This window comes from Rhineura floridana, chromosome 10 (assembly GCF_030035675.1).
Source record: "Rhineura floridana isolate rRhiFlo1 chromosome 10, rRhiFlo1.hap2, whole genome shotgun sequence".
Lineage (NCBI taxonomy): Eukaryota > Metazoa > Chordata > Lepidosauria > Squamata > Rhineuridae > Rhineura > Rhineura floridana.
This window is the reverse complement of record NC_084489.1, coordinates 56,289,943-56,310,574: the sequence shown is the minus strand read 5'-3', so window position 1 is coordinate 56,310,574 and position 20,632 is coordinate 56,289,943. Positions and strand designations below refer to the sequence as shown.

The 20,632-nt window shown below is 40.3% G+C and overlaps 1 protein-coding gene across 1 annotated transcript in view; it reads left to right on the top strand.

Moving 5' to 3' along the window:
* The window catches only part of ZNF804B (zinc finger protein 804B), a 373,955-nt gene extending 357,176 nt beyond the window's left edge, over positions 1-16,779 (top strand). The window contains exons 3-4 of the mRNA XM_061586579.1: positions 11,443-11,573; positions 13,092-16,779. Of these exons, the coding sequence (XP_061442563.1) occupies positions 11,443-11,573; positions 13,092-16,596 (3,636 nt within the window). The 3' untranslated portion in view covers positions 16,597-16,779. The remainder of the gene's footprint in view (positions 1-11,442; positions 11,574-13,091) is intronic.
* Positions 16,780-20,632: the final 3,853 nt, after the last annotated feature.

Here is a 20,632-nt window from a genome sequence, read left to right as displayed (position 1 = left end):
TTATGAGTCACCAAATGAACATGACCAAAAGCCTTTTTTACATTCAATAAGACATGGCTGTTCAAAAGACTTGACTGATTTATTTATTTATTTTGTCTCCTATTTGACTTTGCTGCAATTATTACTGTGTTTTTGTTTTACTTTTAATCATGATGGGGGTTGTTTTATTTCAAACTATATTTCAAAACATATGCTTTTGTTTTCTGAGTTGTTACCTTCATTGGATTTCTCAGAAAGTAGGTGGGATATAAGTTTTTTAAATCAAATAAAACAAAATAAAATCCAAAGTTAATACTAGCACCAGTCACCACAGCATGGATGCTAAGAACAGGTAATATAAGAAAGTTCACAGAATCAAAGTGCCCTGTCCCCTCTTCCACCTTGCACCCACCAGTGACCTCCCCTGCCCCCCCAGCCTTTCTGGTGAATTGAGAAAGCAGCCATGGCACATGAAAGGAGAGGAAGGGGATTCCTCCCAGCAGCAATGGGGCTGCATTCATTGGAACAGGGATGGGGTGGGGCAAGGCAATGACATCATGAGGTCAAAGGAAGTCCAGGTTGGTGGCGGTGGCCCTGCAGATTATTATTGCTGTTGTTGTTGTTGTTATCCAGAGCTGTACAATGCACAAAATAGGAACATGGAATGTGAGAAGCACGAACCAGGGAAAGTTAGAAATTGTCAAGCAAGAAATGGTATGCATCAACATTACAACACTTAGTGTGAGTGAACTAAAATGGATGGGAATGGGACATTTTATGTCACGCAACTACAAAATATTTTATGCAGGAAACGAGAAATTAAGAAGAAATGGGGTTGCTTTAATAGTGAGAGTGATGTACCAAAAACAATTAAGAGCTATAATGCAAGGTCTGAGCGAGTTGTATCAATGAGATTTAACAGGAAACCTATTAACATAACCATCATCCAAGTCCATCTTCCAACAGCAAATGCAGAAGAAGAGGAATTGGAGAGATTTTACACAGACGTATGGGAAGAAATTGATCACACACCAAACAAGATGTGATGGCAATCATGGGGGACTGGAATGCAAAAGTAGGGATCAGAGAAGAAGCAGGAATTGTGGGGAAATGTGGCTTAGGAGATAGAAATGAAGCAGGAGAAACACTTACTGAATTCTGTGAAGTCAATAATTTGTTTCTTGCAAACACATTTTTTGAACAACCGAAAAGACGACTGTACACGTGGACATCACCTAACAGTCAATATAGGAATCAAATTGATTATATAATTGGTAGCAAGAGACAGAGGTTCCATACTTTGCAAAAACAAAACCAGGAGCAGACTGTGGTACAGATCATGAACTGGTCATATAAAAAATCAGAGTAAAGCTAAAGAAGAACTACAAAGAAATCATAATGCCAAAATACAATTTAAATAACATCCCAGAATAATACAAAGATCAAATAAGGAACAGATTTGAGGTTTTAAACTTAGTTGACAGAGAACCAGAAGAACTATGAAGTCAGAAACATTATCAGGGAAGAATGCAAAAAGACAATACCTCTAGTTAAAAAGAAAGACCTCAATGGATGACTGAAGAAACTCTTCGAATGGTTAAAGAGAGAAGGAAAGCAAAAGCAAAAGGAGATAGAAACATGGTTAGAACCCTAAATGCAACAATATAACGACTGGTACATAGGGACAAAGAGAACTATTACAATGGTTATTGTATAGAAATAGAAGAGGACAACAAAAAGGGTAGAACAAGAGGCCTATTCCAGTGGTTCCCAACCTTTATGAGCACGGGACCCCCTTTATAAGCTGGAATTTTTTTGTGACCCCCTCCCCCCAGGGAGGCAGGCTGGCTGCTAGGAAGAAAGGGGGAAAGCAGCCTTTCTTTGCAGGCTTGCTTCTTTTTGCTGCACAAAAAGCCCTTTCCTCTCATTCTAAGTAAGAGCGTTGCCAGTAGCGGCAGTGCAAGGAGACAGGAATCAGTGATAGTAATCCCCTCATCTTTCTGGTAGCTCCACCCTCAGCCTCCTTTGGCATCTGCCATGTATTTTATAGGCAGATGCCTGCCCTTAGTGCTCCTGAAAGAAGCTCTGGCGCTTCAGCAAAAGGCCTCCCCTCTCGTTTGGAGCAAGGGGGAGGTGTCGTCTGCAGCGGCAGTGGAAAGCTGACAGTGTAGAAGGAGTGAAGACTTTTTTAAAAAATTAATAAATAATTCATTTCTTTACTGTTCACGGCCCCCTCTGGATTACTTCAGCCTCCAGGTTGGGAACCACTGGCCTATTCCAAAAGATTAGAGAAATGAAAGGAAAATTTAAACCAAGAGTAGGGATGTTGACTAATCAACAGGGGAACACACTGCCTGCCTGAGATGAAATAACAAGAAGATGGCAGCTATACTCTGAAGAACTCTATAAAAGAGATGCTAAGATGACAGATTTATTCATGGAGGAACTGTATGATGAAGAACCAGAAATTTTAGAATGTGAGGTGAAAGCTGCTCTTAAAATACTTAGAAGAAACAAATCACCAGGAACACATGGCATACCAATAGAATTGCTACAAGTTACTAAGACTGTCCAAAGTTTGACAGAAATTTGTCAACAAATATGGAAAACTAAACAACGGCCCACAGACTGGAAGCATTCAATATACATCCCGGTTCCAAAGAAAGGGGATCCCAGGGAATGCAGTAATTATCGAACTGTTGCCTTAATATCCCATGCAAGTAAAGTGATGCTCAAGATTCTATAACAAAGGCTCTTACAATATATGGAGCAAGAAATGGCAGATGTCCAAGCTGGATTTAGAAAGGGAAGAGGTACCAGAGATCATATCACGAATATACGTTGGATAATGGAACAGACCAAGGAATTTCAGAAGGAAATCACCCTGTGCTTTATAGATTACAGCAAAGCCTTTGATTGTGTAGATCATGAAAAACTATGGAATGCTTCAAAAGAAATGGGGATGCCACAGCATCTGATTGTCCTGATGTGCAAGCTATACTGTGGACAATAGGCTACTGTAAGGACAGAATATGGAGAAACCAATTGGGGCCCCATCGGAAAGGGTGTGAGACGGGGATGTATGTTATCACCCTACTTGTTTAATCTATACGTTGAACACATCATACGGAAAGCAGGATTGGACCAAGATAAAGGAGGTGTGAAAAATGGAGGGAGAAATATCAATAATTTAAGATATGCAGACGATACCATACTACTAGCAGAAACCAGTTAATGATTTGAAACAAATGCTGATGAAAGTGAAAGAGGAAAGCACAAAAGCAGGACTACAGCTGAACGTCAAGAAGACTAAAGTAATGACAACAGAAGATTTATGTAACTTTAAAGTTGACAGTGAGAACATTGAACTTGTCAAGGATTATCAGTACCGTGGCACAGTCATTAACCAAAATGGAGACAGTAGTCAAGAAATCAGAAGAAGGCTAGGACTGGGGAGGGCAGCTATGAGAGAACTAGAAAAGCTCCTCAAATGCAAAGATGTATCACTGAACACTAAAGTCAGGATCATTCAGACCATGGTATTCCCGATCTCTATGTATGGATGTGAAAGTTGGACAGTGAAAAAAGTGGATAAGAGAAAAATCAACTTATTTGAAATGTGGTGTTGAAGGAGAGCTTTGTGTATACCATGGACTGCAAAAAATAATTGGGTGTTAGAACAAATTAAACCAGAACTATCACTAGAAGCTAAAATGATGAAACTGAGGTTATCATACTTTGGACACATAATGAGAAGACATGATTCACTAGAAAAGATAATAATGCTTGGAAAAACTGAAGGGAGTAGAAAAAGAGGAAGGCCAAACAAGAGATGGATTGATTCCATAAAGGAAGCCACAAAACTGAACTTACAAGATCTGAAAAGGGTCATTCACGACAGATGCTATTGGAGGTCGCTGATTCATAGGGTCGCCATAAGTCATAATAGACCTGAAGGCACATAACAACAACAAAATTATTATTATTAACGTATTACCAGTCCTTCACCAGTAGGTGCCAGGACAGGTCACAACAATATAAAATACATTATTAACAGCAGTTTAAAACAAATCACATTCACAACTGGAGAGGGTACTAATGTTTATATTGATATCACACGTCAAAAGCCAAGGTGAAGAAGTGCATCTTCATATGACGAAAGCTGTACAGTGAAGGTGCCAGACGCATCTCTGTGGCAAAGGATTTCCACAACCTAGGGGTTGCCACAGAGAATATCCTCTCCTGGGCCACTCCTCCCCCCCAAAAAACCTCTGAGGGAGGTGGAATCACCAAGAGGGCCCTTTTCTGCTGATCTCAGCACCCAAGACCGTCTTGAGGGTAGGAAGTGGTGCATGTGCACCACCCTTCCCTGACCCCATCCCTTACCAACAAGCATTGCCACAGGGAGGACATCGCTGCCTCTGCCCCTCCTCCTATGACAGGCCGTCCTGAACAATGTGGGCTGGGATACTGGGGGCTGCTAGGGAGAGGAGGACGTGGTAAACTTTCATCCTGTGAATTTCTTTAAATTAACTTATCTGAGGATCCAGTCCCTGCTCCCCTGGCAGTCCCCACACACTATCCCACATTGTTCAGCACACATACACACACACCTCCAGAGATGCTCATAGGGAACACAACAGAATGGGAAACTGTCCTTCTGTGACCTTCTTACTTACTTTAGGATCCAAGCCATCTTGAATATTTCCCTACCCTACACTCTTCCCTTATCATTAGCAGTAATACACTGTACAATTGTTTCTTTCCACTATTGTGACAGCTTTAAAAGAACGCAGCAATTAGTTACTTTTGGAAACCACAGCTGAATCTGGGAACATAAGTCCCACATTACATTCCCTTTGGGATAACTGTTATTCTTATTCTTGAAGATGACTCGGGCTTCATTGCATGAATTGTACTCAGACCCATTCACTTTGATTGGATGAAGAACCCTAATACTTCTTTGGAGAGTGCCCTGCTGGAGAGAGGGGAGCTTGCTCGTGACAGAGAGTAACTGGACAGGGGCTGCATAGCAGTGGATTAGAGGTATGTAAGATTTACCACAAAGCTGATTGTTACTGCCTACTTCAAAGACATGTCATCACAATATTTTTGGTGCTTCCATAAAACAAATGAAAATGCATCTGTTAATTTCAGAGTTGCCTTTCTTGTATTTTTAATCCTGAAAAGGATTAGCCTTTCAAAGTTATTTTTAGAATGTCAGTTACCATGGTGAAAGCAAATTCTCCCACTATTCGTTCCGCCAGTTCCTTAAATGCCTAATATTGTACACTTCAGATATACATCCCAACTATGCTTTTTAATAAATTTATCATACACATATTATGGTTGGGATTTTGAAGACATTTTTACAAATTGTGTTGTTGCCTCTACTATATTAATGTATGGTTTGTGTATATTTGGGAAATGAAATTGATTTTAAAATTGTGTTTTATGTGTCCATGTCTTATATTATCTTTGTCATGAAAATGTACATCCACCTTTGAAATAAAGTCTTTTTAAAAAGATATAAAACAGGACTTTGTGTATTTGAATAAATCCCTGGAATCCTTCCAGCCCAATTCTATGCATATTTGCTCAGATGTAAATGCAACTTTATTAAATAGGACTTCCTATCTGGTAAGTATATATAGGATTACAGCCTTCTCTTAAAACATCATATTAATCTTAAAATAGCCAGTCAAAATCAGCAAAGAGGTAGAAAACAATGTGGAATCACTGGGACATTGGAGGGTTGAACCAGGTGTATCAACTGGCTAGTTTTTAGCCAGTCAGATAAAGGGCAGGCTTGTGCACTTGGCTCATGAAGTGTTGAGTGTTGGCTAATTCACAGGTGGGGCATGGCATAGAAAAGGGGAGGAGCTTTTATTAGGAAAAAAATTTGCTGAGCTAAATGTGCTCCACAGTTATTTTATTGTCACTTTAAGGGACAATAAAATCAGGTTCTAAATGCTAAGGCCAAAATTTGATGCAGATTTAAGTGTACTTAAACCTATTGAAACAATGGCTGTACACGTGCTAAATTCTGCACAAATGAATGTTACATGGTAGGAAAATTGGGAATGATTGGATGTGGTTTGCACATGCCCAAGTCAGATTGAGCTATTCCCAAGGCTGGTTTGGTTGGAAGACGCCTGTGTGTGAATTTGTTTTATGTGGGGAGATTGGTGCACGACGATCAACACACAATCTTGACAGAAAAAGGCTTTGATCCAATGGCATGGATACCACAACGACTGGAAGTCTTTTATCTGCTTCAGCCTTCATCCGCCTTCACAGCCGTTGTAACATACACATTGTTATCCTCCGCCTGTTCTACCATTGAGGACTTTCTTGGATCGTTCTTTGTCTGGTTCCTCTCCCTTGACCTTACTGCCATGGGTGACCCTGCTGGGAGTACATGACTCCCGACAGCATCGCTGACAGGGTTCATGGGAACATGCAAGCCCTCTCACCACTTCAAGGTGACGATCCAGCAAGGGGATTCCCAAGGCATCTCAAGCCGGATCAGGGACTTCCAAAAGTCCCGAGTCATTGCATGGAACTCAGGTGCTCAAAAAGCACAGCATTTTTAAAGTGACCACTGCATTTTTAAAAAGTGAAGCCAAGCTGACTAGGGAAACACCCTTAACTCGGGTGGGGAGGAGGATGAGAGGTGGGGAGAATCTTTCATTTTGACTGACAGGTCTCAGGTTTAATCACAATGAATTTTTTCACTAGGGAATCCAATCACAGTGATGGGGGAGATGTTGAAGTAAATGTTTAAAATTGGGTTTGGTTTTCATGTGGATCCATGTGTACTATTCTTTTCCTCCTCCACCCTTTCCCCATGCACGTCAGTGGAGAGTTCTTTATCTCCCAGGGAGAAGAGGCTGCTTCCCCCTAAATTTGTGGTATGGGGTAGAAGCCCCCAACGACAACCAATGTCCTTTGAGGTAACAGGATCGTTGCTGGGAGGATATTTCCCCACCTCAGTCTTTCCTGGGAATCATAGCTTCCACCCCCACTCCCTTCCCCAATCCAAGTCACAGGAGATCCCTCCCACCACCACACCCCAGGGACAAGAGGCTTTATCCCCAAATATCTATGTTGTGGGGCAGAACCCCACCCCCACCAATGACTCTGGGGCTAACAGGCTGCTTGCTTGGGGTGACATTTTCTCCACCCATCTTTCCTGGGGATCCATGCTCTTCCCCCCTCCACCACCTATGATTTCTTTTGTACCCACTCTCCAATATGGTAACATTTGCCCTTGCAGGAGAACCACCGTAGCTATTATTCTGATATTTGGCAGGCTTCATCCCCTCAGAAGAAGTGACCATGATTGTAAATTGAATCCAATTCTGGCAAAAAATAAGACATCTTTTCTTTAAAAAGACAACAAAATTTTAAATATGCCTGGCCAAAAAGAAAATAAATCCCTGGATATGTCTGCCTATACTTTGGCAGACTTATTCCTCTCCGGAGAGGTTCCTATGCCTGGAAATTTCATCCACTCCAGTGAAAAGGGGAAAAAAGTTCTCCTGTGAAAAGGGGGAAATGTTATGGCCATTTCTAGATTCCCCGTTATAGTGAATGGGGAAAACACAGAGCTTTGTTTTTAACAGATCTAATTTAATCTTGAATAGTGAGTCAATGTTTTTGCTCACACTACTTTCCCATGTGTGCTAACAGCAGCTAATTCAAGAAACTAGGATATTGACTCATGCAAATGTGCTTGCCAGTGTTCTGGATGGTCTCATGATACCAGGATAAGGCCACAGATTGTGCTGGTGCAAAAGTCCTTCCACCTCATCTTAGGCATCTATTTGCTCATACGACTGCAAATGTCTTGCAATTATTATTTGTAGGAGCCAAAGAACAAAGCAATAGAATTCTATAAAATAAATCCTTCTTTGGCACATTTGACTAGGTTTCACCAGCCAGTTAGGTACCTAATGGCATGAGAAAATGTAATTGCACACTTAAATATACGTTAATTCCCAAGCTCTCTACCTTGGTTGAGCGCTCTTACGGATGAGTGCAATTATTCTGATACCATGCAGTAGTGCCTGTTAGGATGCAAAGTGAGCTAGCATCTTTGCACACTTAGTTAGTCATACAAATGCTACTATTGTATATTTTGTGTGCATGCTCTCTGTTTCACAAAATGCCCATTCAGTGGTTGCTTGTTGATGTTGTTTTGAGAAATATTTGAAGATTTATTCAACTAACTCCATCAGGCACATTTCTAACAATACAATTTATTTCATGGGTTGAGTTCAGTCAAGCACATCTGAGTGCGACTAAAGCTGATTGAAAATATTGTTGGCTAAGGCATGGAAACAACCATAAGATACCGGGAAACAGAGAATGGGATATCCATTTACACTTTATTGGAGTAGAGCTATGCATAGGGAGGATATTAGATTTAAAATGTGCTTTCTTTTATATGATTGAGTGCCTGTCTTTTATTTTGCCCTTTATATGGTGTTGTTTAAAAACATTTATACTGCTATTCATTAAAAAAAAAAACAGAGCGGTTTACAACAGTCATATACAACTTTAAATCAGAAATTAACTATTACAGAAGGATACAGAAAAAACACATATAGCCTACCATAAATATGCCCACCCTCCAGTTGAGAAAGCTAAAAAAAGGAAAAGCAATATAGGCATTCCACCCAGTTTCTCACTTGGGGCATGAACAGCTGCTTCTCTACCCTGTCTCACACCCAGGGGTTATGAACTCTTTGGAATACCTCAGTCTCTCTCACTGGACACTCCAAAAAGCATAAAACCTATGTATGTCATGCATTCACCCTTTCACACACCCCAAATACATGCCACATACAATAAACAAATATTATATAATACCAACAGGTGGGGAGAGAGACACACACACATGGCAAAGTGGGTGGCACCCCCACCATCATTTCAACCTCAAAGTGATGACCGCGATGGCATGACCACCCATTTGGTGTCACTCTAACTGAGACATACACAGAGTAGACTTTGATGTCTGAAGATAGATGTTCTAATAGCAAACTTGAATGGTGAGTGGCAACAGAATTCTAACCAAAAAAAAGTCATAAGAACAAGATGGAGGTTTGCAAAAGTAGGTGAAAAAATAGTTTAAAAATTGGAATTGGGGATAGCCTGATTAAGACTGAGCATGCTCAGTAGCTGTCAGTTGGAAAGAAAACTGGAAAACTGGGATGGAGTCACCTGCTGGAGAATGGCATGGTTGACTGGCTGGCACCCTAAACATGAACAGTCCTATAAGGCAACCAGGACAGATGCACTGCACCTTTTTGCTGCAGATCCTACTTTTGGAAACCTACAGATACTACATCTTGTTCTTAATTACCCTTTTGGGTTGCAATCCTGTCAGTGCTCACAATCTGAGATCACTATTTGTGGGATTTTTTAAAATAAAAATAAAAGAACATCCTGTTGATCCAAATAATTCAGAACTGTTTTCTCTAAATGCTAGAGTCTCTTCAGGGTCTCAAGGGACAGACTTTCCCAAAAGTGTTCCCTGAGATAATTTTTAACTGGAGATACCAGAAATTGAAAGAACTTTTGCAGAAAAATAGTGTGTTTAGCCACTGAGCTACAAGCCTTCCCCTCTCTTAGGCTGCAGTCCTATGCTCAGTTTCCTTGGAGTGAGCCCCAATGAACTCAGTAGGACTTAATTTAAGTAGGCATGTATAAGATTGTGCTGTTAACCACCAGAATGCACATTATTGGCAGTAATGATGCTACTGTAAAGTCCAATATTGGGGGAGTCAAGAGCGTGTATTGAAGATGAAATTGCCATTGCCTCTCTTTTACAGCTAGCCTCATATCTGGTTAGAAGCTCACATCACTTCTTCTCTGTGTCACACCTGCCATTTATCAAAGAAACTACTTGGGCCTTAATAACACGATCTGGGTGCCATTTCTCTCTTGCTTTTAAAATATATATATTTATATTAAGTTTCTTTTTAAAAAATACATTATTTACACTACATTAAATTTATACATTAATATAAGAAAATAAAACCGCTAAAATGCTAAATATCAACAGTTATATTCCCTGCTGACTTCAAATGCACATTTTCCTTGTTACTCCATCATTGTGATGAGATAAAATGCACCTTTGGAACCTTTGACTTATAAGATACAGAACTCCCAATTCTTTTGAGGTACGGGTTTGCCATTAAACAAAATCACCACAGAGTTGTCAGGTTTTAAAAAGAAGAACCTTTATTCAAAGTGATAGCCTATTATTATTATTATTATAGGTTCAGTTCTAGGTTTAGAAAATAGGCCTTTCAACACAAGATTTTTTTTCACACTTAGGAAACGGTCCTGCAGTTATTTTGGAAGGTACACAGACAAGCAGTGATATCAAAATTAGTACATTTTTTTATTTTAAGAGCCAGCTATCATCATGCTGTAGTACAGGGATGGGGAACCTTTTTCAGTCTGAAGGCCGCATTCCTTTCTGGGTAACCATCTGCGGGGGGCACATGCCAGTAGTGGGCGGGGCCAGAGGCAAAAGCAGGCAGAGCAATTAATGAAATTTTTTACCTTCATACAGTAAGCTAGTTTCTATACACACTCTCACACCCCTGTCTGTCAACCATCCAGACAAGCAAGAGGCATTAACAGCATTCAAGGACACATTAGAGCCAGGCAGAAAGACTTGAGGTGTGAAGCAAGGGCAGTGAGGGTTGTGCCTGGGAAGCATACTGAGAGCCAGATAGAGTACCCTAGAAAACCACTTTTGGCCCACTGGACCTGAGGTTCCCCACCCTTGCTGTAGTGGTTTAGGTTATGGGGAGACTGTTCAGACCACCACAAGTTGCTTTTGCTTTTTTCTCCTCCAGGCTAATACTTCTGCAATTCCGTATGCACTTAGGCAGTGTCAGAATGATGGATACCTATTGGCTAGTGCCCATGCCATCAGTGATAATCTGGTATGCAACAATATCACTAGAAAATAGTGTGCACTTTCTAATAGTAATACCCTAAGCAGTGTCTTCTCAATTGAAAACTACAGTGTTTTGGTTCCATGGTGCTAGCAACTGAAATGGAAAAAGCCCAACTACCACCCCAAAAAACCTGTCCAGGGTGAACCACTGCCTCTGGTACACAGCCTAATACTGCAATTGCTTTTAGTGCTTTCTGAGTTGCTATTTTTCATGTTGCATCTGGTTGCACCAGTAATGTTTGGAGATGCAGCTCTTCTACATAAAGTGAATTAGACAGAGACACAAGTTGTGTCAGGCTAACCGATAAATAAATTATCCTAGTCAAGACAGCTGAACCTCATTGGGGATTACTTATTACATTATAACTGCATTTTATCAGCTTTGCCTCTTGTATCTTGTCTGGTTGTGTGTGGAAACACAAATGGATCATTGTGCTAAGAAGAGATGCATCATCTTTTATTCCTGTACTTCTCTTGCACAGAGGCTGAAAGAACTAAAACAAAGGGAATTTGCACGGAATGTGGCTTCAAAATCCTGGAAAGATGAGAAGAAACAGGAAAAGGCACTCAAGCGACTCCATCAGCTGGCTGAGCTGCGGAAGCAGTCAGAATGGTAAGCATTTGAAACTTGTATTACATTTTAATCTCATCTTTTTCTCCCCAGCAGTCCCAGAAGAAATCTTCATAACTTTACTGCTGCTTTATATAATGCACAGATAATAATCACATGCTCCGCAAGCTCTTTTTTCTTTATGCTTGATGCCAAACATCCTTGCCATAAAATTGGAAGCCCTGTATTAATTCCTTGGCAGTTGAAGGCTGGAGTTTTTATTCTTTTTCTAATCTGATCTGAACAGAAAATTTTAAATAGTGCTGTTGAGTTTTCAAGAGCAAGCATTTTCAGTGCAAAAAAAAAAAAAGCTTAGGGGAAACAGGGAAGTTCACTGACATAACCCTCCCCCAAGCTGGCCTTTTTCATGCCTTTCTGACTGTGTTTGCTGCCTCTTCCAGTAGCTGCTTTGGCACCATTATTGTTCTGCTTTTTTTTTAAAAAAAGAATCTTACTGACTATGTGATCCCCGCCAATCAGGGACCACCTAATTCATATGATATTGTCACAGCATCTCATAGCCCATCATATTTGGCTATGTGGTGCTATCATTGAGAGCAAAATAAACTTTGCATTGCCACCACTGTAAATAGAGGGGGATGAAGGAATCTGTCAGGCCTTGTCTCCTTGTCTTGCTGTGCTCCTTGTCTTGCCAAACAGCAGTAACAGTATCATTGCACACCAGCACAGCACAATGAGTCAGGGAGCATCAGTCTCCTTCAGTGCAATGGTTGCTTCAATAATGGGATGATACATTCAGTCTTGCCCTCTTCTCCACTATCCTCCCACATGTCTCCCAAGATGAGGGGGGGAAGGAAGATGTTTGTAGAGAGCAAAAATGTTCATGAAATTGGCCTTCACTCAGATCTAATTTTTAATATTTGATGAAGAGAGCATTTCACCTTATTAAAGTGAATCTGTTTAATGCTCCTAGCAATTTGTAAAAATAAAAATTGCTAAGAAATGGGGGGAATAAACCTTGAATCTTTTTTTTTTGCTTAGTCTAGAAGTCCTTATGTTCATTACTTTGCATATATCCAAACTCTCCAAATAGTTCCTTCCAGGAAACTAAAATAGCACCCTCACTGTGAAAGAAAAACAGAGATGTAGAGGCTTCCATTTAGTCACTTATACAGAGCTCTGCCAACACTTAAACTAATAGGTACAGACACAGTACAGCATAGTATATTGCAGGCAAAGGCTTCTTGAATACACAGCTGTGCATAGACACGTCACTGGGAACGGGAGAGAAATTCAATTCCATTCACATTTATAGGTGAACCTATCTAATTTGCACTTTAAAAACCAATAAAAGAACCAAAGCACAGCTATCCTTCAAAATTCACAAGTCTCTGAATTTTGCAAAGCTGTTCTACAGCCAAGTGATGTGTACAGAAATGCACACACTAGTGTAAACTGGGCATAAAAATGTTGTCAATACTTCTCAGTGAAATACACTAATTTATGAAATCTGAAAATTGTTTTAAAGTCAAGTAATTTTATTGTGTCATTTACTTCCAGTGTTGCTGGATGCGGACCTGTGTTTAAAACTCCCCAAGTGGTTGCAGAAAAACAGCAGCGGCCACCAGATAAACTTCTCTTAGCTCAAGAAGGCAAAGTCAGGAATACAGCTGAAGGACAAAGTCTCACCAGCAGCACTTCAGAGAAGCAGCAGGAGCCCTTGCTAAGCAAGAACCAGTCTTGCATAGAGACACACCCTTTGCTTAGAAATCATATATCTTCAGCATTCTCCTGTAGCGCCAATGCCTGTAATCGGGCCGGGGTGTCTTTTTCATTCTCTAAAAAAGTCCATTTAAAACTCGAGTCGTCGGCATCTGTTTTCAGTGAGAACATGGAAGAAGCATATGATTGCATCAGATCACCAAGGCATAAAGCAAAACAGGGTCCTGAAGAGTGCCATGCCTGTGTACATGTGAGGGACGAGAGGAAAACAAATGTGCAAAAACAGTTAAACATCCTTCAAGGTGGCCCAGACAGCTTTGCATCGTGCAATCTGGCTGGAAAAAATAAAATGCAGAAAGAAAATGATCAGAACAACAGAGGGCAAGTGGAAAGTCATCTTTCATTTCGTAAAGACAAGCTACATCTTCCAGATTTGGAATGTTCTGGGTCTCCTAGTGTAAAAGGAGGAGAGTTCAACGAGACTCAGAAATCCTTAGAAACTATTGTTACACCTCAATGCCAAACTAGTAACATTTGTATGCAGCAAAACACTTCCAAGCACAGCAATGTCCTGTTACCAGAATGTGTCTCCGAGTTCTCATCCCAACGATCTGCTGAGCGAGGACATCCATGCGAGGGAAACTACAATCCCTGTGTATTCAAACAGCCTTCTGATTGTACAGAAATAGTCCATGCAAACACTGAAATGCCTGGGGATGATGCACTGGTTCGTGAAATTGAGCCTAAAACGTTGCCTTTTCTTCATGTACTGAGTAAAGATGGCAGCACAGCCTTACGGTGGCCCACAGAACTTCTTTTGTTTACAAAAACAGAGCCCTCTATTTCCTATGGTTGCAATCCATTATATTTTGATTTTAGACTCTCCTTGTCCCACAGAGACAGTGGGCATCATGAAGTCAACATGGAAAGTCCTAAAGAGCACTCAACAAAAACTATGGACATAGATGGAAATGACACCTCAGGTTTTACAGAGAACGAGCAACTGTCCAATGAAAAAGATAATCGGTCTTCAAAGCCAAAGAAGAAGAAAAGAGCTCTAAGCCTCAAAACGTCCTGGCCAAAATTGGATTCAGACACAGAGAATGAAATTAATCAAAGTGCTCAAAAGTACATTTCAGATGATTTAAATGAAAACCTACCTAAAGTGCCTGCTCCTCTTGATTGCTCACAAAGGCATTACACAAGAGCAACAAGTCCCTGTACAATGCATGTGAGATCTTTAGCACAGCACTTGCAGAAATGTGAAAAAACACTACAGGATGAAGTAACTGAAAACGTCTGCATTTATCCCTTGGTGTCTAGGACAAAGAAGCAAAAATGTACAAAATGTGATTTAATGCATTTCCAAAGACAAACCAATCTCGATTTGGTCACCTGCAGCAGTGACATAAGTGACAGTGGGAAAGATTTCAATCTCAGATACAAGTTAGATTCACCCAGGGAGTGCTTGGGAAATGAAGGTAATGAGGATTTTGCTGGTTGCTGGAAATTCACTTCTTTGCAAAAGCCCTTTTCAGGCAGACAGTCTAATTATTCTGACACTTCTGTTAGCAGTGCAACTAGTTACGCTAGTTGCTACTCTAGTCACAGATCAAGTGATCACAGCAGAAGTCATTTGCCTTTTTGCTGCAAAAGGAAACAAAAGCCGGTTGAAAGGCAGAAATGTAAACACAAAAAGCACAATTGTGTTTCATCTTCTGATGATGCAGATGGGGGCTGCCTTTTCAACAAAACAAGTCAAAGATCTAGAAACTGTACATACAGGCATGTGGTAAAATATCAAAGACATTCAAGATATAGACATTTACTACAAAGAGGCATATCAAAGCAAAGCAGGGATAGGCACCCTCTTTGTAAACACAGCAGGAGCAGGAGCTACAGCAGCTCCAGAGGTTCTTCCATCCAAGATTCAGGAAGCAGCGTAAGATCATCAAGCTGTACCAGATCAAGAGCCAGCAGTTCAGGATCCCTTGCAAAAGAATCAAGGCACGACTGGAACAAACACAGTAAGGATATGAAACGCACTGACAGAGCTGAACCAGGAAAATCAGGCCCTGCACACTCAGACTGCCAGAATGTAAGTTGTCCATCAAAACAAGTTGGAAGTTGCTCTGTCAACCGCTTAGGAAGAGAAGCAGTGGGAAAGAAGTCATTAACCGCCAAGCTCCTTTTAGAGAAGGTGAAATCAAAGCAAAACCAGGAGCAAACTCAGAACACTGAAAGCTTTCCAAAGGTCTGTGGGATAGATCTTCCCCATAGTCAACCTGGTATTAACTGTACATCTTCAGTGGACAGTGACTCAATGTTACCTTTGCTTAAGAAAGCCCTCAACATTGATACACCCAGCAGGTGGAACAATGGAACTGGCACGGTAGAGAGCAGTGCAGGCACAGGTCAAGCCGAAGCTTCAGCGATAGATAATGTTACTCTGACATCTAGCACTAACTATGGCAATAGTCTCCTTAGCGACTTAGGTTATCAGGCCCTGAATATTGCAAAGGATGCAGCAACAAAGGAGCAATCAAATCACTCAACTGGTGAAATGCAACCCCTTCTACAAAGCTGTGACTCAGTGCCAAATGATTTTCCTGGTGCTTTTCCTTCTCATGGATATTCTGCTGTTCCCAGTGTAACAGAGACCAAAGAAGAACACAATGCAAGTGTGAACGTGAATCGAGTGGAAGGAAACCTAAACTGTTACTCTGACAGTGCTATGCATAAATCTGGTGAAACAGAAAACAAGACTGAACTGTACAGTAAGCGCATCTCCTCTCCTTTAACGCAGCAGCCTATAACATTTTCCCCTGATGAGATAGACAAATATAGGTTTCTTCAGCTGCAGGCCCAGCAGCATATGCAGAAGCAACTTGTGGCAAAGCATCTCAAGGTTTTGCCTGCCACAGGATCCGCTTCCTCAGCTCTTCAGACTGTCCCTGTTCAGCAGCACTCTTCTGTCGCCACCCTCCACCATACGCTTTTGCAGAGCTTTGCTCTGTCCGCTGGAGTACATCCTCACAGCAGCCATCTCTCCCTAACGCATATACATCCATTCTCACAATCTCATTTTGCTCCATTATCATTGTCACCCTTTACGCCAGCCTTCATGCCTACTCACTCAGCATTCCTGACAGGACACCCATTCCATTTGGTATCAGCAACTCCCATTCATCCTTCCCATCTGGCAATCCCACCGCTGCCCCATGCTGCATTTATTCCCACCCTATTCACTCCACAACTGAATGCAGCTGCATCTTCTGCAATACATCTCAATCCTTTCATTCATCCATTATTCCAGAGTCAAGAACTTCAGCATCGTTCTTGACCTTGTCAGAGGTGTCAGTTATCTGGAATGGAAACAAAAAGAGGCCATTTTTCTTGTAAATTGTTTCAAATAGAAAAGTCATTGTCCTATGATGCAAAGGCAATTTAGAATGGATATGCCTATTCAGTAGCCTAATTTCATATCTTATGAGAAATTATGGCTTATATACCAAGAGTACATCAAGATTGCTGAACAACTCTTAAAGGAAAACAAGGTTTGGCTGACATAACATATGAATGTTAAGTTGATTTTCAAAGTCCTGAGTGAAAAGTCATTTCCCACAAAATGGCATCCATTCTTTATAGTAGCCTTCCGAAACCTGGTGTCCTTTAGATGTTATTGGACTGCCACTCCCATCATCCCTGACCATTGCCCATGTTGGCTAGAGATGATGGAAATCGTAGTTCAAAACATCTGAAGGACATCAAGTTGAGGAAGGCTGCCTACTGTTTAAGCTAAGGTTCAGTATGGCCTTTTATAGCAGGTTTGTAGATGTTTTTAGTGAACACAGGAAAATACTAAGAAAATGACCCACTTTTCTTCTGCTTGTCTGGAAAGGTTCACAGGTACTTACAAAGGATGAGAAGCTATTTCCTCCAGGCAAACAGCTTTGCCCCATCTGTCAAACCCACACAAAACACATAGGCACATGGATGTTATCAGACAGATAAACCTTTCTTTGGTGATCTGGCCATTTTTTGTATTTATCTGCAAGATAGTGTAACTTGGCTTTCTAACACAATATTACACCCATATTATCAATATCAGCTCTGATTTTGCATCATATTACAAGTTTCAGATCCGTTCAAAAGAAGTGGAGGAAGGATTGTGATGGTCTGAGTTTGTAAGAATTTTTACACCCACACTGAAAACGCATATATTCCAAATATCCACTAAAGTGTAGCAAATATTAGGTTCTGACCCTTAGTGTATTTACTTGAAATGCAATTCCATTAAAATCTGTTCAGATTTTTTTCCCAAGTCAAACAATTTAGTTCAAGATCCTAATATTAGATATGTGTTAATCGTATTGTGTGATAAATACCCCAAACAGTGAAATGGGAGGAGGGGATGTACTTTGACACTTTTGTCCAATCACAAAATATTTGTCAGCAACACCTGCTGGTGAGATCCACACAGAACTGTGTCTAAGTCTGCAACAAGACAGTTAAAAAAAAGTTAAAAGCAGCTGTGGAGGAGCCACGAATCATAATGAGAGCCAAAGCGGGGAGAGATTTAGCCCTTTACCCTGCACCATTCCCCGACTGAAATTGTCCTCAAAAGTTTTCCAGCTTCAAGGTTTTATTTATTTATTTATTGCATTTGTATACCGCCCCATAGCCGAAGCTCTCTGGGTGGTTTACAACAAAGGTTGGCAATTTAAATCAGGAAAATGATAGAAGGAAGGATTTTCCTGTCTCCGCTAATGCCTCAGTCCTGATCCAATACAGATGTGATAGCCCAGAAAAAAACTGGGGAAATTTGGGGGGAAGGAACAGTTTCCCCCCATTTTCCCTCATTTTCCCCTCCCCCCCAATTTTTTGGAAAAAGAAAAAAGTCTTTGGAAAAACTGGGAAAACCCATCTCTAATTGCCCCCCCACTCTAGTGGTCTTTAACTTTAAACAAAAGTGGAATATTCTGATCATGGATCCCCCACATTGCACCAAGTTTGTCCTTTAGAAGGATTCCCTATGCATTCAGCTTCCAGGTCAACTTGCATACTATAAGTGTCAAAAATCAGGTTTCCCCAAATCATTTTGCACCTCTTACAAAATGCTATTCTAAGTCAATCTCACCAAGGGTTGGTTTTAAAAGTTCACTTTGTAATGGGACAAAAGTGATCAGGTGAGCCCAATCTGTAACTGTTTTCCTATTATTATGGCATCTCTGTAAAATACTGAACATGTCTATTTGTTAAGCAGTTTTGCAAAAAATAAAAATAAAAATGCCACTTGATTCATTTTTCAAAATGTTTATATTAAACCTAAATAATACTCTGACTAGTATAACCTGTAATCTAGTTATTTTGTTTTCTATTATCTGTAAAAAAAGTGTTTTATATTATACAGTAGATAAGTGAATTGCACTATTGAACATGCAATGCAGCTTTTCTTCATTATTGAAATTGTTCCTGGGAATGTAGTTTCATGCAATAATTTTTTTCAATAAAAATGCTTAATGGCATAAAGAGCGTCAGTCATGCATTTTTAGATATCATACCAAAAGACAGCAGCAAAGTAATATTCAGATACCCTGTATTTTAATCCACAGAACTGAAATGGATTTAATTTAGCCAAGAAGCTGTAATGCTGAATTTTTAAGGTTATTTCTTTAATAAGTAAATAAAAAGCATGTGTTACTAGAGTTGTTTAAATGGCTCTATAAATAAAAATTACTTTTAAAAAAATCACCACTGATGTGTTCTTTACAACCATTTTAATGGATTTATTAAATAGTTCATATATTTATTTAATACTAACTTTAATTGATAATACAATATTTTTTCTTCAACATTTGAACTAAAACAGATGTAACATAATCTTTATGTCACCAGCCAGATTTACCAGCATTACTTCTCATGTGTTTTTTGTATATCGTATACTTCTGCATGGAAGAAACTCACTAACATCTAGCAAATATACATTATCCTACCACAAATTCCTGTATCAATTATTAGAAAAGTCTCATAGAGAAACTACCAACTGCTCGAATATTTAGAAGACCTAGACCTGCAAATATATCTGTGCTTTTGGGTGGCTTCCTTATCTTTTGTATTCGTCCTTCCTGTATGCTTAGTTTTGAACCTGGAGTGGAGAACCTCAGACCTGGAAGCCAATTGTGGCCCTCCAGACCACTCTGTCTGGCTCTTAGAACCCTCCTCAGGCCACATTCTCTCCGCAGCCCTCACCAGCTTGCCTTCACATCCTCCTTGAGTGTTTTTGCCTGCCTGGAATGTGCCCTTGCACTCTGATCATGACTCTTGCATAGGGATGTAAGGAGGCATCATTTTCTGCTCTGCTTTGTATTCATCACATGCAGCGCTGTTTCCATTCCACTACAGTGTGTCTTCTGCCAAAAAACTATATTATTTGTCTTACTGCCCACTGTGATTATGTACTTTACCCAAGTTACATTGTAACTACGTTATTCTACCCCATTCATTTCAATACAAAGGAAAGGCAATGCAAATGGGGTGGGGGAACACATAATCACTTACTTATCATTGGTGGACTGAAAGTAACAACAACAGCGAATACTAGTCATATTCTCTGGATTTATTTCTGTTCCAGATACAGAACAAATAAATGAACATCCACAATTGCCACTTGCATTGCAGTTTTCAGCAAAATTCTCCAGCATCCTTAATCTTGTGTCCCTTGAGGGAGGACAGAGAGGGTTGAGTGTGTAAAAACTATGGCAAGTCTATGTTAATTGCTTTGCCCACTTTTGCCACACTGTCATGTGGCCCCTGGAAGGTTGTCCAGAGCGTAATGTGGCCCTCAGACTGAAAAATGTGCCCCACCCCTGTTTTAAAGCATTTACCATTCCATCTTCACTGCAACTTTGAAACTACAGTGAGGGAGGAAGGCAAAGACCTCCCAGATCAGCGGCTTTTATTCTCAGCCAGTGCTAGAGGCCCTAAATAATCCAGTAGTAGCTAAGATTTTGGGGGGGGGGATTTAATAAAAGCCCTAGCTGCTTATGAACAAACACTGGAGTTGCTTCATTCTTAAGCATCCTCTGGCCAGACAAATCACAGCATACTGATCTTATGACTATGATGAAAACCCCTCCAATCAGAGATCAAGATGCAATGCCTGACAGACCTTCAGTTTAGCTATGTTCCATGTCTGCATATACATCTAAAACTAGATGGCAAGTAAAATCAATATTTCATTCTTCTAAGCCTCTAAACCATTTAGACCAAACACATTTACCATTTGCAACCTAATAAATTATACTTACTTAGCAATTTTTTATTCTTGAAAACAGTTCCACATAGTGTAAGCAATATATGTAAATCAATGATGTCCA